Source organism: Neofelis nebulosa, chromosome 4, assembly GCF_028018385.1.
Source record: "Neofelis nebulosa isolate mNeoNeb1 chromosome 4, mNeoNeb1.pri, whole genome shotgun sequence".
NCBI lineage: Eukaryota > Metazoa > Chordata > Mammalia > Carnivora > Felidae > Neofelis > Neofelis nebulosa.
In genome coordinates, this window is record NC_080785.1 from 110471968 (window position 1) to 110495839 (window position 23872).

General features: G+C 51.6%; 1 protein-coding gene across 5 annotated transcripts in view; it reads left to right on the forward strand.

Annotated features, from left to right (window-relative positions):
* Positions 1 to 1768: 1768 nt before the first annotated feature.
* CFAP100 (cilia and flagella associated protein 100) overlaps positions 1769 to 23872 on the forward strand; it is a 52024-nt gene continuing 29920 nt past the window's right edge. For 3 of the 5 annotated variants that reach the window (XM_058725751.1, XM_058725754.1, XM_058725756.1), the window contains exons 1-5: positions 1947 to 2506; positions 2910 to 3017; positions 12995 to 13069; positions 20211 to 20311; positions 22847 to 23039. In XM_058725751.1, the coding sequence (XP_058581734.1) occupies positions 2969 to 3017; positions 12995 to 13069; positions 20211 to 20311; positions 22847 to 23039 (418 nt within the window). In that variant the 5' untranslated portion in view covers positions 1947 to 2506; positions 2910 to 2968. Of the gene's footprint in view, positions 1904 to 1946; positions 2507 to 2909; positions 3018 to 11579; positions 11641 to 12994; positions 13070 to 20210; positions 20312 to 22846; positions 23040 to 23872 lie in introns of those variants that run through there. The other 2 variants (XM_058725755.1, XM_058725752.1) reach the window with 2 other exon arrangements.

A 23872-nucleotide genomic window follows, 5' to 3' on the forward strand; every position in this document is an offset into this window, starting at 1 on the left:
TTAGATCTTGTAGGCTCAAATTAAGAGTTTAAAAAGGCCACATTTTCTAAATAACCGACAGCCAAAGACAAGAACGTACACATTGACTAGAGAATGTGTCTTTATTATGAAGTATGCCCTTGGATTTCTTGGGCTTTTTCAAAGTGTATGCATCATTGCTTTGGATAATTGTATACAATTATAAAACAATTCCAGGTCAGAGTCCATACGTGTCTGATTAAGAGCAAAAATAGAACTCCACTGCCTGTAAATCCTGTCTTGGGCACACCCTGGCTTTGCTGGGCATGTTTCTTAATCTCATGGTGATTCAGTCTCCTCACTAACCCTGGAGGTACTAACAGGACTTACTTCACAGGCGGACTGTGCTAGATGGGCACAGAGAACAGCAGCAGGCACACAGAAGCATTCTGTAAAAGTGCACAGGTAATTCACAATAGTTCGTAAACTCACCTGTTAATAACAATGAATTGGTAGTATGCTCAGTAGCTTTTCCCTCTTCGGGTCATTTTCCAGATTCCTAAAAGTCTCAGACCAATAAGTGTCTGAGATAAACCATTTTGAAAGTGTTTGCTTTCCTGCTGATACCTGACCCCAGTGCACAGCTCTTTATTCTGCTGCTGCACAGACAGGCAGGGGCTAAACCATTTGGGGTTTTACCTGACAGTGTAAGCAGCCTCTATCCTGGGGGTAAACACCACTTGTCTATTCAAGGTATTGAATGCTAGCTGCTGTAATAAATACTCCCACACATATGTGAGCACACTCACACACACACGCACACAAATCACGTATATGGCTTAACATAATATTTCCTTTGTCCCTTGTACAAAGCCTATGGTAGATACTGCCAGTTGGGACACTGTCCTCCAGTGGGAATTGAGGGATCCCTGCTCCTTCCACCTCAGGGAGCCCCTCCATGTTCCGTGGAACTGGTCTCCCTACCCGCTACACCTGCCTTGGGCAGAGCCAGGAGCTGCTGGGATTCTCCCCGGCATCTTACTGGCTGGCAGTCTGCTCCAGAGCACAGAATACTGCTAGAAAGACAGAGCCCTGACTGTGCTCCAGCTCCAAGCACCCTTTGTCAATCTGCAAATTCCCTAGATGCATGGGACTATGTGGTGAGGACTGGAGGGGTTCTCCTGTTTTGAAGGAACAAGGGGTGTCAGCTGGGGAGGCAGAGGGCCCACCCTAGCCCACATCCGCTGGTGAATCTGGACTATCTGAACTGGATCCCTGCTCTTTAACATCTCATTTCTTCCCTGTCTTTTGATAGTCCTTGCTCGTCATTCTGTGTCTTTCGTACATGTCTCATTCGCCCTCTGGAGTAGGGATTCTCAAGCCTTAGCCAGCAATGTAACCAGCCTGTTACCGCCCTGGTTGCACGGCTCTGCCCCTAGACTTTCTGCTTGAGAAACAGGCAGAACATTGACTTCTCCAAAGAGTTCCCGGCATCTCTGATGCTGCTGGCCCCGGGGCCACACTTTGAGAACAGCCCCTCTAGAGAGTGAGGTCCACTCGACAGAAAGGACAGGTCTGTTTTTGCACCACAGGTATCCCGAGGTGCACACTGAAGAAATGAATCGGGGAACGACAGGAAAAGAGCAGGAGTGAGGAACGAGGAATGACGGAGGGAGGAAACTCCTGTTCCCCAGGCCCCATCCGGGACACCGTTCGGGCGGCGACCCGACAGCTCGGACAGCAGGACTCCACGACTTTCTGCGCCGGGACCCTGCAGCCTGCAGGCCCCACCCCCACGCAGCCGGGGCGTCTAGGCTTTGTGACGTCACCGCCCTGGCCTGCAAGAAGAATGGTTGCCATGGCGACGTAAATAGAAGGCCCGGACGCCCTGAGCCGTGAACTGCCGCGCGGAGGTTTCGGGGCTCGCCGCTGCGCACGGGGGCCGGTGGGTGCGCGCGGGGTCGCATGGCGGGGTGCGCGCGGCCGGGGATGCGCGTGGGGCCCGGGGAGGGCTCCTCTGGCGCCCCTTGCAAGGCCCCTTTGCAAGGCTGCCCGTGTGTCCTTACTCGTTACTTTGCTTTATCATATACCTAGCTGTCTAGCCATCCCTGTGTCCTTCCATGCCTTGTGCACCCCCGCTGTATGGCCCACCGCTCATCCCAACCGAGTTGGGGTGTTGGGAGGCGGGGCGCTGCTAACTCGTCCCTCTCCAGGCCTGGGCAGTAGCAGAGTGTTGCTGGAATGGCTCGGACTTTGGAGTCCAGGAATCTTGAGCTGGAATCCCCGCTGTGGCCTTTCTTTGCTGTGTGACTTTGGACGCCTCGCTGAATCTCCACTTTGCTTCTTCCTTTGCAAAAGGAAAATTTCATTCAGCGAATCGTTAAGACGCTCCAAAGACGCCACGCTAGGCGCTTTGATGAGCACATTGGCTCCACGTGAGAAAAGACCCCTGTCCTCTTGGAGGTTGCTTTCAGGGGGAAAAAGGTAATGCACGGATTTTTTTTTAAGTGATAACTCAGACAGCGGTAACTGCAGCGAAGAAAGTAAGGTGAGGTCATATGGGGTTGGGGAGAAAGAAAGCATGTGGACGGTGTGGTGAAGGAAGACATCTCTGAAGTGGTGCAGGGGGAGCACCCTCCCACCCACAGCTGGGTGTGGGTGAACGTTTTTTGGCCAAGGAAGTGGTACATGCAAAGACCCTGAGACAGAGCAAGGCTGTGCAGGAAGTCTGTGTCTTGTGTGGCGGTGCATGCTCTAGAAACAGAAAGATAAGGCAGGGCAACTGGAACCAAGTCAAGGAGGGGAGAGAGGATGAAGGAGGGGGGAGGCTGGGAGATATAGGTGTTGGCCACACAGTGAGCCCTCAGTAGATGCCAGCTGTTCCCAGCCACCCAGGGATACGGGGGTGAGGGCCCGGGGTCATCTGGCTCAAGCACTGTGTCACTCCTCAGGTTGGAATCGCCTTTAGCCAAGGCCAAGTTTTGCAACAAGCCTTTGTTCCTCTGCCCAGATGTCCAGGATAACATCCACTATGGTCTCCAAGGACATGATTTACAACAGTAAGTATGGGGCTGGCCTAGGCTCAGAATCAGTGACAGCCTAGGGAGCTTGGGATAGTGAGGTCCAGGGTCAGTTGAGGTGAAGGTGTTTCCAAATCAGGCCATGAGGCAGAAATCCCAGGTGTGCCAGGTTCCCTAGAAACTCCATGTTCCATTCCTAGGGCGCTGTAACAAAGTGCCACAACAGACTGGCGGCTTAAACCACAGACATTTATTGTCTCACGGCTCTGGGGAGCTGAAGTCCAAGACATAGGTGTCCCCGGCAGGATTGGTGCCTTCTGAGGGCCACGAGGAAGAGTCTGCTCCAGGCTGTCTCCTGGCTTCGTTGGCTGGCAATGTCTGGCGTTCCTCGGATTATGGATGCGTCATTCTGCCTTCATCGTCACATGGCATTCTGCCTGTGTGCGTGTCTGTTGCAAATTTCACCTTTTGATTAAGGTCGGGAGTCATACAGGATAGGTGCCCACACTACTACCCATGACCTCATCTACGTCTACAATGACCCTATTTCTTACCAGGGTCATGTCATGAGGTGCTGGAAGTTAGGATTTCAAGTACTCAGAAACATTAACTTGGAGGGGTGGGGGACACAATTCACCCCGTAATAGGTTTTGTAGAAGGTACCATAGTGGAGGTGGGGCTCTCTCAGCCTTTCTGCAGCTATGGTCACTGGGATGAGCCCAGAGGCTGGCCCCAGGCCCTTGTGGGAGGACATCCTGCCTCCTCTGAAGTCACACACCTGCTGCCAGGTGCCCCCCCTGGGTGGCCTGGAGGGAGGCCGCCAGGGCTGGGGGGGGGGGCGGGTTGCAGAGTAGGAAACACTGTCATCTGTGTGCTCTTAAATGCCTTCAGCTTGTAATTTGTTTTTGAGTAGGTAAACTATTGCCATGGTTCAAAATTCCAAAGTGTTCAAAGCCCCCTCTTGTGAAAGGCCCCACCTGTCCCCAGATACGCAGTATCGCTGCCTCAGAGGTAGCCCTTGGCTCCAATCTCTCACCTCCTTCCACAGAGCTCCATTCATAAGCTCTGTGCACACTGGCATATAGATACAGTTCATACAGTTTGTCCCTTTCTCACACAGATGGCCACACAAGACACAGGCTTCCTGCACCTTGGTTTTTTCCATTAACCCAGATACCGTGGAGACGCTTTCTTATCAATATATGAGTACCCTTAGACTTCTAGTGTTGTGAGCAGAACAGTAATCCCATAGTGTGGATGTACCATAGTTTATTTAATCAGTCCATGCTAATTGGCATTTAGTTTGTTTTAAAACATGTACAGCTATCAGGGCCCCCCAGGTGGCTCAGTCGGTTAAGTGTCCATCTTGGTTCAGGTCATGATCTCACGATCCATGAGTTCGAGCCCCATGTCAGGCTCTGTGCTGCCAGCTCAGAGCCTGGAGCCTGCTTCAGATTCTGTGTCTCCGTCTCTCTGCCCCTCCCCCACTCGTGCTCTATCTCTGTCTCTCAAAAATAAATAAACATTAAAAAAATATTTAAAAACATGTACAGCTATCAACATTTGCCCCCGCTATTGCCATTCTGTGCTTACTCGCTCTGTTCCAGAGTGAATTAAAAGATGAAGAAAGGCTGAAATGGGGTTACCAAAAAAAAAAAAAAAAAAGATAGCTTTGAAATGTTTGCAGACAACAGATCGATTCTAAACGCACACACACACACACACACACACACACACACACACACCTGGGGGGCCCTGAAAGCTGTACATGTTTTAAAACAAACTAAACACCAATGCAGCAACATGACTGCACTAGCACAAGACTGCTGAAGATTTTATAAACTATGTTGATTCATCCAGAAGAACCAGGAAAGTGGTTACATGGCAGTGGGGGGTACCCTGTAACCCTCAACACTGTGTATATCACTTCCCTTGCAAGTGACGTGTAAACAGGAGGCTTCCCTGGTCTGGGTTGAGGGTCTGTGCCTTTGGGAAGAAACCAGGCCAAGCAGGTACCTCAAGTGTACAGACCCAGGGCCTTACGAGGCCAGGCCAAGCAGGGGCACACGGGGGGGTACGTGAAATCGCTCCATGGGGGCGGATTGTTGAGCCTGACATCCTGGGTTCAGCTGCAGGAGCTGGGGACTAAGGTAAGGGCCAGAAAGACTGAGTTCCCTGGGGGGAGAGGGGAGCCTGGGCCAGGTACAAGTAGGCTGTCCGGACCCCAGCCCTACCCAGAGAGCCGAGGGCGGAGGCACTGGGGTCAGACACACCCGGTGGAGCACCGCACCTCTGCGAGCCTCAGCTACCGCATCTGTGGAATGGGAGCAATCCCCAGTCCCTAAGGCTATTGTGAGATGCAAATGGAAACACAGGTCAAGGGCTCAGCATGACGCCCTGTGCACTGTAAGTGCCCTATAAACAGTAGCCTCCTTGACATTGCTATTAGTCTCTCCACGGTCACCATTATTACAACCAGTACCCCACCTTCAGGGCCTCGGCTGGTCTCCCAGTGTGAAGCCTGAGTCTAAAGAAGATGCTCAGAGAATACAGGTGGAGCAGTGGTTAAGGGCTCTGGGCCAAGACGGCCGGAATTTGACATCAGAGGAGTGAGCTCTGGGTTTGCTCTTCATTCACAAACCTTTCTTAAGTGCCAGCTGGATGTAGGCATCTGTTCTAAGCACTAGGGATTCAGGAGTGAATAAAACCCTCCCCACAATATGGGGACTCATATTGTGACAAGGGAGGCAGACATTGGAAAGCAAACAGTCTGTATTTACCAGCCAAGAAGCAGTAGAAGGGAGACCTAACAGAGGCTTTGGGCAGGGGCATAGGGCATAATTGAAATGGGAGCAGTAGTCCGGGAAGGCATCTCAGAGGAGGTGACATTCGATACCTATCAGTAATGATCCTGAAGGATGAAATAAGAGAGGACATTCAAGGCAGTGGAGAAGGTCCAGCAAAGGTCCTGAGGCCAGCATGAGCTTGCAGTGTGAGAGGAAGAGACAGAAAGCCAGTCTGGCACAACTTGGGTAGGGCCTTGCAGGCTGGGGAGGATTATTCAGTTCTGTTGAGGTGCTAGGAGGGGTTTAAGCAGGGAGATTGCACCATTTCTGGGCCTTATGACTTCAATGAGTAGGGATGCCGTTGTCTGTGACACAGGAAGAGGGGCTGGTTCACCCACAGCCTCCCTGGAGATCCTGGGCAAGGCGTCACCCCTGGTGCAGAGGTGGACACTTGACAGAGACCTTGTCCAGGCAGAGGAGCCAGGGAAAGCCCAGACTAGACCCAAGGCTTCCCAGTCAGGCTTGTGGGGAGGGGTCTGCAGGACCCCTGCAGAAAGTTGGAGAGAAAAGCAATAAACAGCTTCCCTCTCAGAGCTGCTCCGTTCCTGCCACTCCGCTGCCTGTGTTCCTAGGCCAGACCAGAATGCTCTTCCCCTAGATCTCCCTGTGGCTCCCTCCTCCGCCTCCTTTAGGAGTTCATTCAAATGTCACCTTCTGTTTTATTTTTCTTGGTGCCACTTTCCACCTGCCAACGTGCGTCAGCGTTCCCAACTTGTCTGTCTCTCCCCAGCACGTCGTAAGCTCCACCCAGGCAGGGGTGTTTGCCCATCTTGCCTGCCGTACTTGCTTGGCAAGTAACAGGTCCTTGGTACAATCCTGTTGGCCTGAAAGCTTTCCCCTGAAGGTCGGAGTTCGGCAGGGATGTCTGCTAGCTATTCGATACTGTGTTAAAAGCTCAAGCCAGAGCATTTGTGTTTCTTTTCTGAAGATTTTGTTTTTTGGGGCATCTGGGTGGCTCAGTCGGTTAAGTGTCCAACTTCAGCTCAGGTCATGACCTCGGGGTTCGTGAGTTCGAGCCCCACGTCAGGCTGTGTGCTGACAGCTCGGAGCCTGGAGCCTGCTTTGGATTCTGTGTCTTCCTCTTTGCCTCTCGCCCACTTGTGCTCTGTCTCTCTCTCTCTCTCTTTCTCTCTCTCTCTCTCTCAAAAATAAATAAGCATTAAAAAAAAGATTTTGTTTTTAAATAAACTCCCCACCCAGTGTGGGGCTCCAACTTACAACCCCCAGATCAAGAGTCACATGCTCCACTGCCCGAGCCAGCCAGGCGCCCCCTCTGTAAAGGAAGACGGGAAACTACTCCTATATATAAAGATAATCCCAAGGAACACACCAGAAAGCTGCTTATGCAAGTAAATGAATTCAGCCAGGTTGCAGGGTACAAGATCAAAACACCAAAACTATTTGTGTTCCTACATGCCAGCACCAAGCAATCCAAAGTGGAAATTAAGAAAGCAACTCCATTCACAAGGGCATCTAAAAGAGTAAAATCTCTACGCTTGGGGTGATGTCATGGGAAATGTTAAGAGTAGGAAGATCCAGGAATCCTTCTCTCCACCAAAACAACTTCTGAGCTGGCAGGAGCTATCAGAATCCCAATTTGGAACTCTAGAGTCTAGATGGACACTTGCAGTTTCCAGGGCAGAACTGGATGAAGAGGCTGGGAGGGGTGTGGGGGATGGGTGAAATAGGTGATAGGGATTCTGGAGAGCACTTGTCATCATGAGCACAGGGTGATGTATAGAATTGTTGAATCACTGTATTGTACACCCGAAACTAATATAACACTGTATGCTAACTAAAAAGAAAAAAAAAAGAGGGGCTCCTGGGTGGCTCAGTCAGTTAAGTGTCCAACTTGGGCTCTGGTCATGATCTCGAGGTTCGTGGGTTCGAGCCCCACATCAGCTCAGAGCCTGGAGCCTGCTTCGGATTCTGTGTCTCCCTCTCTCTCTCTGCCCCTCCTCTACTCACCTTCTGTCTCACTCTTTCAAAAATAAACATTAAAAAAATTTTTTTTAAAAAGAGAACAAAAGCAATCATAAATATGCCATGTAGATATATCAACGTAATGAAAAAGAACTATGAGAATGTAAATCCATATATAGATATTAAAATTGACACACAAATAAAAAAATTTTAAAAAATACAATGTAGGTTGCATTACTACTCAGGTCTGACGAGGCCAACAGATGAGGGGGTGGCTGCCATGGGAGAGGTAGTTTATTATCCTCACAGATCCCTAGAAACAGGAAGCAGGGCCACACAGGGAAGGACCAGGCTGGGTCAAAAGCAGAGGGAGCAGGGCAACTGTGGGCAGGAGCCTCTGTTGTGATTTCCATGGGAAGGAACGGGTGAGGCAGGGTATATGGGCTTAGGGTTGACTGGATTGAGTAATTTCTGGACTCGGGGCATAGTGCTGTCTTGAGATGTCTGGTACCTGGCCCTAGGTGATTGGAGCAGGGGCCAGTGGCCCTCGGTATGAGAACCTGATAGCAGAGGTGGGAGGTGGGTGTGTGAGCTCCGGATTAGTTAGTTTGTACTCTTGGACAACTCCTTAACTCTCTCTAGGGATTGGCCAACCCCAGGGTGGAGAGGCAGGGACAGTCCCTGCAGGGTCAGTAAGATCCAAATATTAGAGCATCAGATATAGAAAGGACAAGCCACAGTTAATGCACCTGTCCTCAAGGAGTTCCCCATCTTATGAAGGAAGGTGACCCCTACAGAATGGCAGGAGTGGCACTTACCAGAGAGGTGAGGGCCATGAGACTCCTCGAGTGGCTGGAGCAAGATAAGAAGCCACAGAGATGCCTGGGTGAGATGACACAGTGTCCCAGACTGTGTGGATACGGGTCCCAGTCCTATAAGCTACTGAAGAGTGTGCTGGTTCTCTACTGCTGTGTAACAAATTCCCCCCAAAACTTGGTGGCTTAAAACAATAGTAAGCATGCGTTAGCTCAGTTTCCGTGGGTCAGGAACTCACGAGGGGCTTGGCTTGGGGTTCTGGCCCAGGGCATCTCCTTTGCGGTCATCTGAAGGCGAGGCTGGGGCCACAGCATGGGCTCCCAGCAGGCTCAGTCACATGGCCGTTGGCTGGGGCTGACACTTCCAGAGCAGGTGATCCCAGAGAGAGCAAGGCAGGACCACAATGTCTTCTCTGACCTCGCTCCAAAAGTCACACACTGTCGCTTCCATGGCTGGAGGGGTCATGGCAGGGCGTGAGTGCCAGGAGCCCAGGGACGCTGGGGGCCATGGTAGGTGGTGGCCACCACAGAGGATACGAGCGCATGATCATTTTTGCAAATTGTGTCTTAAACGGTCTGCCAGGCTGCCAGGTATGGTCAAGACTCCATGCAGCCACCTCTTTGGGCTCTGGAATGTGTCTCTCCTTTGCCCTCTCACACCCAGGGGTGGGCAAGGCCCCTGCTGTTAAAAGCACCAAATTACTCCTCTCGGTTTTCCCCGCCTCTCAAATACCTCCCCTTGAGTGGACCTTCTGTGTCCTGCGGGGAATCTGGTGGTGGCCCTTCCCCAGCTGTGTGGCCCCTTTCTGACTGTGCACCTCCCCCGCATTCACAGCCACCCCTTGAGCGCTGGCCAAACCTACCGTGTCTACTGGCGTCCCCTCCCTAACCCTGTGGGATCCTGGCTTCTGCCCCGTCACTCCACCCTGCCCATCTCGCTCTGGGGGCGTGGCTGAGGCCTCTCCAAGGGCACCTCCCCTCCACTCGCTCCTTCTCCGGCCCTCCTCCCTGGGCTCTGGTCCTCTCTGGCCTATCTGCTCCGTCGGCCTCCCTGCCAAGCTCCTCCACCATCGGGGTTCCTGGGGCTGTGTCCTGGGCCGTCCTCTCTCTCAGCCATGACCACAGCCTCAGTTTCCATCTGTTCACCAGGGACACCCACATTTCCGTCCTCTCTTCCCGTAGTCCCCAGGCCTCCATCAACAGTGGCCTCTTCAGAGCCCCTGTTTGGCGGTTGCCACGGGGACCTGAACCCAGCACCCTGCCTGAGCTCCGGGCCTCCTAATCCCCACCCCTACCACCCCAGATCCCTCCTTCCTTTCTCTGCCACCTCAGCAAACAGCGCTTGATGCAAGGGCGTTCTTGCCTAAGGGATGGAGTTATCCCCGGGGCTCCCTTCTCTCCCATGCCCACACCCAGTTAGGCACCAAGCACCCCCCCCCCCCCACACACACACACACACACTGGGCTCTTCTGGAAAGCACTGCATCCATGCCTACTCCCGCCCCGTCCTGCCACTGACTCCCACCCTCATCTAAGCCCCCAGCTGTCTTCTGTGGGGAGCAGAAGGTCCTGGTAGTGCGGAGGACAGGCTTGGCGGTGTGCAGGGGAGATACTAAGTCCCAGAGTGAAGGAGGGACGAGTCTGGGTCCCATAGTGCTGGCCCATCCCTCTTGTAGCCGGAATGCAGAGAAGGTGTCTCAGGGGAGCAGAGGCAGAAAGACAGCTGGCTGCTGGAGAAGGAGCAGGTCAACAGGTAGCTTCCCCAGGGAGCCAGCATCTCCCCCTCCCCCCCCCCCCCCCCCCCCCCGCCCACCACACAGGTGCTACTGGAGGCAGGAGGCGCCCACACCCCGTCTCCTCCTGCTGGGGGCGGGGAGGGGGCATGTTATCATTTTTTATGAGGACATGTTGCAGCCAGCTCACCTCTCCCAGAGAATTTTTCTAAAAGTAGGCTTCCATTTTTAAAGCTTTTTAATTAAAAAAAAAAAAAAAGCATCCTGTTAAAGCACTAGAAGAAAACAGAGACTTTTTACATGTACTTAACCTTCAGATGCAGAATGCCTCTCTAAGCAAGATACAGAATGTCAAAGCATTGCACTGAGTAAACATTAAAATGTCCTGTAAGGCAAATGCATGAGAGACAGTCCAAAGGTAAGAGTCGTATCAGCGGGAGCAAACATACTGTCAGCAGCTCCGACGAACAAAGGAGCTAGTGTCCTCTAATAAGTAGAAGTGCTTGAGATCATTTAAAAACCACCACATCCCAATTTAGAAATGAGCAAAGGATACTAACAGAGAGAAGCCAGGATAATCAGCATCTGAAAAGATACACGATCTTTTCTGAGATCAAGAAGTGCAAAGTGCACGTTAAAATCGAGATGAGTTTATTGCCTCTCAGACTGACAAATTCCAGGTGTGTGGGAAACAGTCCAGCTGAAGCTGGTGATAGAGAGCAAGGATTGTGCAAGTTTGGAAATTGCATGAGATTAGAAATAGCCTCAGGGTCCTGACTAAGGGGCACCTGACTAAGGGGACCTGACTATGGAGCAAGGAGATTTGTACATGAGCAGATATACTGTTTCTGAGAGAGAGAGAGAGAGAGAGAGAGAGAGAGAGAATGCAAAAGGGAAGAAGGGCAGAGAGAGAGAGAGAGAGAGAGAGAGAGAGAGAGAGAGAGAGAATCCCAAGTAGGCTCTACACTCAGCACAGAGCCTGATGCAGGGCTCGATCTCATGACCCTGGGATCATGACCTGAGCCAAAATCAAGAGTCAGACACTCGACCGACTGAACCGTTCCTCTATTCTTTTTTTTCTAACTTTTTAAAAATGATGGGAAATGATCCATAACAAAATTTACTCCTCTGAGCATTTTTAAGTATACAGACCAGTGGCATTGTAAGTACCTTCGCACTGGTGGGTAACTGTCACCACCATCCAAACCCAGAACTTTTTCATCTTGTAAAACTGAAATTCTGTCTCCATTGAACACTAACTCCCCACCCCACCCCCTCCCCCAGTGGCTGACACCCACCATCCTGGTTTCTGTCCGTAGGAGTCTGACTGCTCTGGGGACCTCATGTAAGTTGGCTCATACAGTGTTTGTCCTTGTGTGACTGGCTTCTGTCACTCAGCACAGTGTCCTCAAGGTTCATGCATGGTGTAGCATGAAAGCAGACGATTTTGCAGTGAAAAAGTAAGGGGACATCTAAGCATGCGTATGCAAAAATACCTCTCGTTAGAGAAACAAAGATCCATTTGGTAGGGAGGGCTCCGGGTGAGGATTTTTCGTCATATCAACATGTCATTTCAGTGGTCATCGTAACACAGCAAACCACATTGTTAACCCTTTTTGCCCATGCCTGTGCATTGCTCTTTTAATTAAGACAAAAGTTGAATTTCATTAGAGTTTTGGTTTGTTTGGCCTGGGTTTTCATCTATTTAAATAATAGCAGTATCTGCTGACTTTTGTGATCTAGTTAATTAAATGTTGCTACCTGGCAATTGAACCATACAGTCAGCCAGATGGAGAATATGCACCCAGCAGTCTGTGCTCCTGAATTCTCCACACACCTCACCGCTCCTTATTGCCTCCCCTCTGCTCACCGTTATATATGCAGTTTGACCTGCAGGCATCTGAGTTGTCAGCCCCATGCCCTTGACCCGCCTGCCAGGGCCACAGGACAGCTCTCCTCCTCACTCTTTCTACAGCCCATCACCCAACTGCTCGGGGTCTGCCCTTGGTATACGTCCTTCACCTCACAAGCCCTGCCTTCCCGGCATCATCCCAAGTCTCCTCCCCCAAGCTGGTCCAAAATGACCGGCTGCCCACCTGAGCACATCCCCAGGCTCCCTGGCAGCCCCCTCCCTATCTGCCAGCAGCTGGCTGCCCTCCCAAGCTGGCATAGACTGGAATCTCCAAGCTACAGATGATTTCTGAGTTGGGGTAGGAGGACCCACCAGGCCAAATGCCTCCATCCCTGTGGGTGTCAGTTGAAGGGAAGGCATCAAGGACATGGGTTTCCCCCAATCTTCTGCTGCAGTCCCGAGGGAAGCCCTGGGAGGCTCACGGCAAAGGCGCAGGCAGGGCCCTGAAGCAGAGGGCCTGGGTCTGTGACCTCCCCATAAACGGGCCCTGCGCGCCTCTCACGGGGCAAATGGAAGGATGCCGAAGAGAAAAGCACAAAACGTGTTGTGTGTGTCAGGCACGTGTGCACACGGGCCATTTTTGTGCACAGTTATCACAGCTTGCCAGCAAAGTCCGTACAATCCTCTCAGATGTGGAAACTGAGGCTCAGGGAAGCTGGGTGACGTGGGGGGTAGGGGCTCAGCAGGCAGGCAAGGGCACTGGAGTCTCTCCCAGCCTCCTGCTGTGTTCACGGCTTCAAGAGCCAATGAGTCATTTGCTGTGGCCTTTGCTTTCGTCTCCCCGCAGAGAACATCCTGGAGTCCACGGAAAATAGTTCTACTTCAGTCATTGAAGAAAAAAAGGAAAAACGCAGGAACACAGGTAAAGGGAGCCCTCAAGCTGGGAGCTGAAGTCTGCGTGGGTGAGAGTCAGACATCTCCCTCCGTAGGCCTGTCTCCAACACCAGTGGCAAAAGGAAAGTCTTCTGCTTCCAATGGGTTACCGAGACCCAAAATAATAGTAATGTAAACAAAGTAGGGTTTATTTTTCCTCAAGTAAAGGGAAATGTGGGAGGCAGTCCAGAGCTCCAGGAGGCCCCACAAACAGCAGTTCTACGAAACTGTCCTGGTGACCAGGTCCCAAGTCTTTCTGCCTTCAAGCCAATTTTAGCCTTCGGGTTTCAACTGCAAAGTTATCATGTGGTCACAAAATAGCTGCTGCAGCCTCAGCCATCACATCTGATTTCAGACATGGGGAAAGGGTCAAGGGAGGAGCAAAACAGCCTCCCAGCCAGCTCAGTCCTCCTTGGAAAAATACCCTTCCCAGAGGACCCACACAGCAATTTCTGCCTATGTTCCATTGTCTAAAATTTGTCCCGTGGCCATCAGTATCTGAAAGGGAGGCTGAGCCATGTAATTTTTCAACTAGGCAACTTCCCCTTGTTAAGAGGAAGAAGGGTAGGCAGCTGGCTGCTTGTACTGCTTCCTCTGAGCGTCTGCAGTGCTGTTCCATCCCCCTGGCCTCCTGTGCTGCCCCCCAGGTTCGCAGGCCAGTCTGATCCTTCCACAGAAGGGGGCAGATGGGAGCATGCTCCCTGAGCCTACCTCTCACAGGCTGAGCTCCCACCTCTCATTCCCCTGCCCCCCCCCCACCCACCTGGTTTCCTCTTTCTTTTAATTCTGAAAACCCAAACCTGTCCAGGAATAGAGACTAAGGTCCTGTGAACTCAGGTGCCCATCACCAGTACAGAAGATTTAGCCACATTTGTTTCATCTATCCTTCTCTTTTTTTGTTTTTCGTCTTTGCCAGAACATTTTTTAATTTTAATTCTTAAAGTTTTAATTCCAATATAGTTAACTTACAGCATTAGAATAGTTTCAGGTGGACAATATAGTGATTGAACATTACTCAGTACTCACCATGATAGCTGTACGCTTTATTCCCCAACACCTGTTTCTCCCATCACCCATGCCCCTCCCTCCCTCTGGTGACCATCAGTTTGGTTCTCCATGGTGAAGTGTCTGTTTCTTGGTTTGTCTCTTTTTCTGCCTTTGTTCATTTGTTTTATGTTGTAAATCCCACAAGTGAAGTCACATTGTATTTGTCTTTCCTTGAGAGACTTAACATTGCTTAGCATAATACTCTCTAGCTCCATCCACATTGTCACAAATGACAAGATTTCATTCATTTTTATGGCTAATATTCCTGTGTGTGCACACGTGTGTGTGTGTGTGTGTGTGTGTGTGTGTGTGTGTGTGTGTATCACATCTTCTTTATCCATTCATCTATCCATGGACAACTGGGTTGCTTCCATACTTGGCAAGCATACTTTAAATTTAAATCCAGGCAGGGCACCTGGGTGGCTCAGTTAGGCATCTGACTTTAGCTCAGGTCACGATCTCCCAGTTCATGAGTTCAAGCCTCACGTCGGGCTCTGTGCTGACAGCTCAGAGCCTGGAGCTTGCTTCAGATTCTGTGTCTCCCTCTCTCTCTGCCCCTCCTCCACTGACACTCTATCATTCTCTCAAAAATAAATAAACATTAAAAAAAAAGTCAAATCCAGGCATGTCCTTGCGTCATTACATCCCACAACGTACATTTTTCAAAAATAGGGCTTTTTCTTTGTAAGACCACAGTGAAGTTACCCAATTATCTCAGATATGTCTTCCTATAGAAGATTCGTTGTAATTGATTCGAATGAGATCTGATCATCTTCTCTCTCTTTACAATCTAGCAGAGCCCCTCCCCCACGTCCTTTCATTTTCTACGTCTTGACTTACTGAGAAATGGCGTTAATTACCTGTAGAATGACCCCTGTTCTGTATGTATCTGTTTGCTACCAGGTCATTGTTCTAGAAACTGTTTCTCTGTTCCTCATCTTTCCTTTAATTGTACATTTTAACCTTACGTGCTTGATAAGATATTCCATTTTGTCCACAAGAATGCTTCCTACCACCTCTCACAAGAAGCCTGTGCGTCTAGCTACCCCCCCACTCGTGGCATTGCCACGCTCGGTGGGGTCTGGTGGTGACCGCCTGGCCTTCTGCCACATTCCCATCAACCATTCACCCAACAGCTTCTTCTAACCATGGATCCCTGTGCCTGAACTGATCACCACATTAAGGGTGAGGCATCCGGGTTTGTTGTGATTGGTTTGGTTCCTTCGCTAAGGTATAATTAGGTGAAATGCACATATCATAGGTATACAGTTTGACAAATTTCAGTAAATGTATACACATTTGTAGCTTCCATCTCATTCGCCATCTAGAACATTTGCATCTTCCCAGAAGTTCCATTCCCCCAGAGACAGCAGGGCTCTGCTGTCACCCCAGAATCATTCTACCCATTCTCGAACCTCATATAAGTGCAGTCACACTCTGTGCTTTTTTGGTCCTGGCCTCTTTCACGCAACATCACACCTGTGAAATGCCAGTCACAAGAGTCCCTTCTTGGTTGTTGCTGTGTGCATTCTGTTGTGTTCATATGCCGACAGTATATCATTCTTTCTGGGATGGATGAACATTTGGGTTGTTTCTGGGTTTTTGATATTCTGAGCAATATTGCAGTGAACATTGCTGTGCATGCCATTTAGAGGACATAAACGCTCATTTCTCCTGGAAATGAGGAAGGAGTGGAATTGCTGGCAGGATGTTTAACCTTAGTAGATAGTGCTGAGCAGTTTCCAGAACACTTGTTCCAATTCACAGTCCCACCAATAATAGGTGTGAGCAATCCAGACGCTCCACATCCTTTCCAACACCTGGCACGTTGTCAATACTTTTGCTATTACCTGGCCCTTTGGATATGGATTAGTATCTCATATTCCCTGTAATCCATGAGAGTGATTACCTTTTCATATGTTCACTGATGACTCTGTTGTGAAGTGCCTGTTCCTGACTCTGCCCGCTTTTCTGCTGGGTTGTCTTTTCATTTTAATGATTTCTAGGAACTCTTTACATATTCTGGAAACAAGTCATTCACCAGTTCTAAATATGCAAATACCTTCCCTCACTTGGCAGATTGCTTTTTCCTTTCTTAGTGGTGCATGTTTAATGAACAAAACTTCCTAATTTTAGTGGAGTTCACTTTCCCAATCATTTTCTTATCATTGGTATGTTTGATGAACTGTTTTAAAGCTCTCTGCTGACCCCCAAGGCCATGAAGATACTGCATTTTATACAAGTTTTGTTTTCACTTTACAATCAGACCTATAAATCATCTCTAATCTAGTTGTAACCATTTTGTTTGCAGATTCTTTGGATTTTCTCCTCTACAATCACATCACCTTGAGATGACATTATTTGTCCTTCCTTTCCAATCTTATACGTTTTATTTCTTTTTCTTGCTTAACTACAACCCTGAGTAGAAGTGCAAAGACAGGCATCCATGCCTTGTTCCTGATCATGGGGGGCGGGGGAAGCACGCAATATTTTGCCTAGAGGTTTCTTGTAGATTCTCATACTCATTTCCTGTTGATGCTATAGCAAATTACCACAAACTCAGTGGCTTAGAGCAACACGGTTAAATTATCTTACAATCCTGGAGGTCAGAGTCCAAAATGAAACTTAGAAAACTAGAATCAAAGTGTCCATGGGTCTGCGTTCCTTCCAGAGGCTCCAGGGGAGAATCTGCTTCCTTGCCTTTTCCAGCTTAGAGGCGCCTGCATCCTTGGCTCCTGGCTCCTTCCTCCATTTCCAACTCCAGCAGCACAGCGTCCTCCGGTCTCTGTGACATCACTCCAACCTCTGCTTCCATTGTCACACCTCCTCCTCATGCTGCTGGCCTCCCTGCCTCCTGTTAGAAGGACCCTCGTGATTGCATCAGACCCATCTACAAATCCAGGACCATCTCGCATCTCAAGGTCCTTAACTTCATCCCATCCGCAAAGTCCCCTTTACCATATAAGGGAGCCTAGTCACAGGTCTGGGGTGTAGGCCATGGACATCTTTGGGGGGCCATTACTCAGCTCACCACATTTCCTCTTATCAGACCAGGGAAGTCTCCTTCTATTCCTATGTTGCTAAGACTCTCATTAAAAATCAGTTTCGAACTGTATCAAATACTTTTACTGCATTTCTTGGAAAGATCAGATAATTTTCTCCCCCATTCTGTTATTGAGGTTACTACATTGATTGGTTTCTAAATGTCAAACTGACTTTGCCTTTCTGGAATGATCTGCTCCAAATGACTGCCATCCTTGATCGTGGGCTCATCTTCACATTAATACATTAACCATTAGCTGTTCGGAAACATTCCCTACTTGCAGGACTGCAAATGCAATTTCTGTTTTTGGAAGCCCATCTCCACATAGCTACTTCTAGCTCTGTGGCCCCCGGTGAGCTGCTTCCCTCTCTGTGCCTCAGTTTCCTCAGTGGGAGTAACAAGAATTCCCAACTCATAGGATTGCTATGAAAATCAAGTCAGGTATAGTCCTTGGTCTGGCCCACGGTTAAGTGCTCAGTGCTTGCTAACTATTGTAATTAATCTTTTCGTTGGGGACATGGGACATGCAGCCCAGGCGTGCTACCGGCCAGTTTGGGGACATAAAGACTCCGACTCTGGCTCAGTCCTCACTCTTCTGAATTTAGGGAGATGCCTCTGCCCGGGGCTGCTGGGCAGATGCAGGGAGTGAGAGAGACAGGCATGAGGATGTGAGGAGGGGGTTAGCTGTGGCAGTTCTGTCCACCCCCGTTGCTGCGCCCAGAGCCATCACTTCCTGCACACCCTCCTTCCGCAGCCCAGCCCAGTGGGCCGCACTTCCCGACTTAACCCCAGACCCGCTGCCTCCCCAGTTCCAACACTACACTCCCTGTCTGCCAGACTCCCCCCCTTCTTGTCCAGAGCTGTGTCCAATTTCTAAACTTATGTCTTTTCTGGGTGGGGGGGAGTGGCCTGATGAGGGAGGCGAGCCACATGCCCAGGGCACCATCTCTCCCGACCTCCTCCCCCCGCCACCTCCCCCCACCTCCCCGGCCGCCTGACACAGAGAGGCCCTTGGGCGGTCTCTTCTGGAACCCCTGTGTCGGAATCAAAGGATGTAAAAGAAAGTTGTGATTAGGCGTGGGACAAGAGTGCACGACTCCAAACCAAACCTGCACAAGCCCGGTCCCTTCTCCTCCTATCCACCACCCGTGTGACCACCACCCATGTGACTTCTCCCTATCTTGGCTCCCCCCCCACCCCCCACAGGCTCCCCTCTCCAGAACCCAGCTGAGAACGGACTGCCTGCTTCTTCCTCCCGGCTGGGCCCAGGAGTGGATAATCTTTCTTTATTCTTCTCACTCGTTTTCAAACTATTTTGACTGGTTGAAAAGTTGAAAGAATAGTACAAAGATGTAGTGGACTTGGGGCTTTCCTGACACCTCCACAGGACAGGTGTGGGTGAAGGGTCCTGGCGGACCGCCGGGGTGACATGCTGGGATTGCACTGGCCAGAAACGGCCCACCCCTCTGGCTTCCGCCCTGGTTCCCTCCGATGGCCTGAGCAGGGTGGAGTCTGTCAGTTTCTCCACTCTTCCTAGTTGACAAGTAGGACTCTTGTGCGGCGGTATTTTGAGTCTCTTAGAACTTCAAATCCCCCCTTCACAGCATCCCCTTTCTGCTGGTGAGGGTGTGAAATAAGACAGACAGGAAACGCAGGCCAGCATCAGACTTTGAAGTCTGGAAATGCTCACAGCCCCTGGCCTCTGTTCTCCCTTCCCGAAATCAGTTGCAAAGACCCAGTCCATGGGGGCACACGGGTGTGTGCCTCGGGGTGTCCGAGGCAGCTCCCAGGCTGCTGCACATGTCCCGGCAACGGGTCCTGATGAAATCATGCGTTACCGCAGCCTTTTACATTTGCCTACAGGTCCACAAAGAATTAGTAATTTCACAGGCAGCTGCTGAAGGTAAAGTGTTTTTAGTTATTTATTTTCTTAAAGATGTTTTTATTTTATTAATTTTTTAAAGTGTTTATTTACTTTTGAGAGACAGAGCATGAGTGGGGCAGGGGCAGAAAGAGACGGAGACACAGAACCCGAAGCAGGCTCCAGGCTCTGAGCTGTCAGCACAGAGCCCGATGCGGGGCTCGAACTCATGAACCATGAGATCATGACCTGAGCCGAAGTCGGACGCTTCACCGACTGAGCCACCCAGGCGCCCTGGTCAAGTGTTTTTTAAAAGAAGATATGAAATTATTAAAAATAGGTGTTAGCATGTACTAGAAGAAAATACCCCCAGAAATATTACCAGCGATTGTTTTGAAGTGGAGGAATTATTTTGTTATTATACTCTTTAGCTTCCAAGAATGCTTTAGTTTGTTTTACAACAAATGCTGTGTCCTCCAAATGGAGGATGCGGGAGAAAGCAACCATATTTTTAAGACCTTAGTTTGGTGCTTCTGGGTTCTGTCCTCCCTGATCCTTGCTGAGCTGAGCAGTGGGAACCTAACCCTTACCCAAAGGGGTGGGGGGAGCAGCAAAATTAGGGTCCTTGGCAGCTCCCATCTCTCAAAGTCCTGCCCTGCCTCCCCAGGCCTCAGGTGTTTTGCCGTCACTCGCCCCCAAACTCAGCCTCCCCCTGGGGGGCTTGTGGAGAATCCTGCGGACAGGGCATTGCCCTCCGCAGGCAGGTGCCTCTGCTCTGGAGTCACTGGGCCTCCCCGACCATCTGGCCCCATCACTTCTCCACTCCTGCTTCTCCCCTCTGCAGAATGGGGGTTCCTGGGACTTTAAATGAGAGGGGACAGAGGGCCACATGTCTGAGACTGGGGGTGGGGGTGGGGGCTGTGTTTACCAGGCCTCTTTCAGATGCCAGGGACAGAAGCCCAAGCCCACCTAGGTTAAACCTGACAGGTGAGTTTCCGCAGTTAGAAGGTCCAGGGTTGGATTTCAGGCACAGCTGGATCCAAGAGAACATTCGACACCTGCTCACGCTTTCAAGGAAGCTCCTCATGCTGGGTTGGGAGGGCACCAGGACTCCAGAGGCACAGACCACCTGTTTGGAAGAGCTGGCTTGTCTCTCCAATGAGATATCTCCCTCCCCAGTGCCCGAGATTGTTCCTGACCATGCGGCTAATCCTTTCCACATGTCTGGAGACGTGGATTTCTTCTTGCTCAGAGATCAGGAGCGGAATAAGTCTCGCCTAGTGAGTATCCAGGACTGAGGCCTGCCTGTAACTCTTCCCTCCCTCATGCACGCAGACCCAGATTGCCTTTCTCAGAAGAGTACTTTCTTCAGGTCATCCTCTCACTCTAGAATAGTCAATGGTTCACTATTTTTTAAAAATGTTTATTGATACTTGAGAGAGAGAGAGAGAGAGAAAGACAGAGGGTGAGTGAGGGAGGGGCAGAGAGAGAAGGAGACACAGAATCCCAAGCAGTCTCCAGGCTCCGGGTTGTCAGCACAGAGCCCCACACGGGGCTCGAACCCATGAGCCGTGATATCATGACCTGAGCTGAAGTTGGATGCTTAACCGACTGAGCCACTCAGGTGCCCCTCACTATTTTTTAAAAATCAACTCGAAACCCTGACAGGCTCTCCAATCTCTGACCTGTCCCACTGCCTTACCCAGCTTCATCGCCACTCTTTCTGGGCCTTGTCAGAGTGGGCTGTTGGAAGCTGCTGTGGCCACCGTGCTTCAGCCACCAGGTCTTTCTGCTGTCCCTTGCATGAGATGCCACCCTCCTGACACTCCCTGTCCTTCACGGCCCGTCTCAGACCTCAGGCCCCCTCTCGCCTCTCCCAGGAGACCCGCCCCTCCAACTGCTCCAGCCTTGCACAATCCCTCTCGTGGGAATTCTTGGAGGCCAAATCCACACACAAACATGCACCTGTGCATGTGTGCGCGTGCGCACACACACGTACACATATGCATGGCCCTCAGCAGCACCTGGGAGTCCCTGAGCTAGCCCCGGACCCCCCTCCACCGGCCTGCGCCTTGTCTGCACCCCAGCATAGTCTGTCTTGCCTCCCCACCCAAGAGCCCACTTGCCCACTCCCACCTGCCGTGGCATGGCTGGAGCGAGCAAGCGTCACTGCAGCCAGGCTCAGGGAGGACTCACCAGCGGGCAGCTTCACTGAGAAGTGCTCAGCATGAGCCAGGTTTCTGGGACACGGTCTCAGGCACATGCATATGACCAGCCCTCCCGGGCTGACTCTGTCTACTTCAACTCATGGCTCAGTATCTGAGATTCCTCGGAGAACTGGCTCCGGCCGAGACCCCAACCGAAGACACAAAAGGAAATGCACGTTTTCCAGCCCCTACTCAGACCTCCCTGCCCCACCAACCGCCTAGAAGCTCTGTGGGGGCCACCATCAGTGTTTTCCCCATCCTGCTGCCATGCTGTGCACCCACTCATGCCCTGGAAGGAGACACTCCCGCAAAGCCACACTGAGCAGCACACACTTCTGTGAGGCCTCTAAGTGGGCAAATACAGCAGAAACACACACAACTTTCTCTGACGGACTCAGAGACCTTCCTCCAGGGCAGGATTATCTCTTCCCAGCCTGGCCCTGCTTCCACGGTCGCTTCTGCCTTCTTCCTAAACCTCCCAAACATGGCACCCGTCCCCCCCCAGCACAGCCCTCCTCCCTCAATCCCGCACCCCAGCAGAGCCCCCCCAATGTCACATTGACCCCAAGCAGCTGCCCAGTTTCTTCTAAGTGCAGACCCTCTGCCACTGGGAGTCTAGGTGATATTTCCCCAGCTTTGCTATATGGAGGTGCAATCTAGGGGCCTCGGGCTGGGTCCCGCCACAGATGTGGTTTCCCTAAGCAGCTTTCTAAAGAAAGCTGGCAGCCCGGGGGAAAGGACAGATGAAGAGAAGAGGATTTGTTCAGGCCTGTCTGATCCTGCAGGCTGAGGTGCCTGGGCCATGGAAGGATGTGGAGAACCCCCAGGGCTTGGGCTGCAGGAAGGGCTGGGCTCCCCTGAGGGGGCCTTTGGCCTGCACTAGTTCTCAGGGAAGAAAAGCCCCCATCCCCACGCCATCCTGGGGTCCCCCCAAGCTGAGGGCTCAGGGACGGGAGCAACGCTGGGGCAGGTTGGAGGCCAGGCTGGGTGGAGAGGAGCAGATCCCCAGCGACCTGCCCGCCGCCGCCAGATCTGACTACTGAGCTTGCAGACCAAACTCAGGATTTCCAGTTTCTTTTGGAAACTCACAAGATCTAGCTTCCGGGAACCTTCGGTGTGTCCGATTTAGCAAATCACAATATGAGAATATGAGAATAGTGTGAATGAATTTCAGGAGGAACCATCGCTTAGTGAGTATGTCCCTGCACTACTGACCTGGAATGCACACCTGGCTCGGCATCCTGTACTTAATCTGGCAACCCCACCCCCACCTCGCCCTTAACCCCCGCTCTCAGCCCCACTGCCTTCTCACCCCGGGAGCTGTGCTCAGAGCCCCCAGGAGCGTTTTCCCCGGCACACAGCTCCGCAGCCCCCTCTGCGCGCAGCAATGCTCAGCCCCGCCAAGCGCACCCCCACCCTGACCCAAGTGCGCCCCCCCCGGGCAATTCCCCCTTTACCTCCCCGCGCCGCATGCGCGTCCCCTCAAGGCTGTGCGACCCTGGGACAAGGCATCGCCGCCGATGGGAGGACGCTGGTCCCAGGCGCGGTGGGGGAGGGGGTGGAAGTGGTGGCCGCCCCCGCCCGACCCCGGCCGACCCCGCCCAACAGGAGAGGGAGCAGAAGAAGACGCTGCGGATGCACCAAAAGATGACCTACGCGTCCAAAGTGTTGGCCAAGCACACCAGCCTGCGTCGCGAGCTGCAGCTGGAGGACGAGATGCAGGACCAGGAGGTGCGCGCCGAGGCGGAGCGGCTGCGCGCCTTCCACGACAACACGGCGTGGAAGCTCTCCATGACCAAAGGTGGCCCCCTTCCCCAGCGTCGGGTCTTGACCTCGGGGCTCGCGCAGTGCTGTTCACGTGCTCGGAGAGGCAGGGCTCCGGTGCAGTGGGGAAAGAGGGTCGTTTCTGTGTCTGACCCCGCCTCCCTCCATCACAGGGATGGATTCCAGCCGGACTGCCAATCTAAAAGCCTTTGAATCCCAACGTTGCTTGCATTCGGAAGGTTCCCGTGCACGTGAAGGCAGATTGCGCCCATATAAAATATAGTCCCTTAATATGGTGGAGGGAAAGAGCATCAGTCTGGAACCAGGTTCCCTGGGTTCAGATGTCAGCTTCAGCACTGAATGCCCTCGCCATCCTGGGCCAGGTGTTCACCTCCTCTGCACGGCAGTTTCCTCTCCGGTCTGATGACAGTGGCGACCTCGTGGGTTGTGGGATTCAAAGTCTTTAGATGCTACACGGAAGTCGTGTGTGTGTGTGTGTGTGTGTGTGTGTGTGTGAGAGAGAGAGAGAGAGAGAGAGCTGTTATTAATTTTATGACCCAGTAGGAAATCTTAAGTACCAGCATTAATACTCTACCAGCCCAGATGATAGAGTCCTGGAACCCAACTGGTGTACTGAATGTGAATATTAATCCGAGACCCCCCAGCCTCTACCCCCTGACCCCGTGGCTTGTTATTTGGGGGAACAAAGCCCCTGAGCTCACTTTGACAGTATGTGTGCCGAGCTCTGCATGAAGAGACACAGAACTGCACGTTTTTCCTTTTGGTCTCTACCCTCCACTCCAAGATCTGGGAGAGGAAGCTGGTCTCAGTGGGAAGACTGGACCCAGCAGGTTTAGGCACCAGACCCGT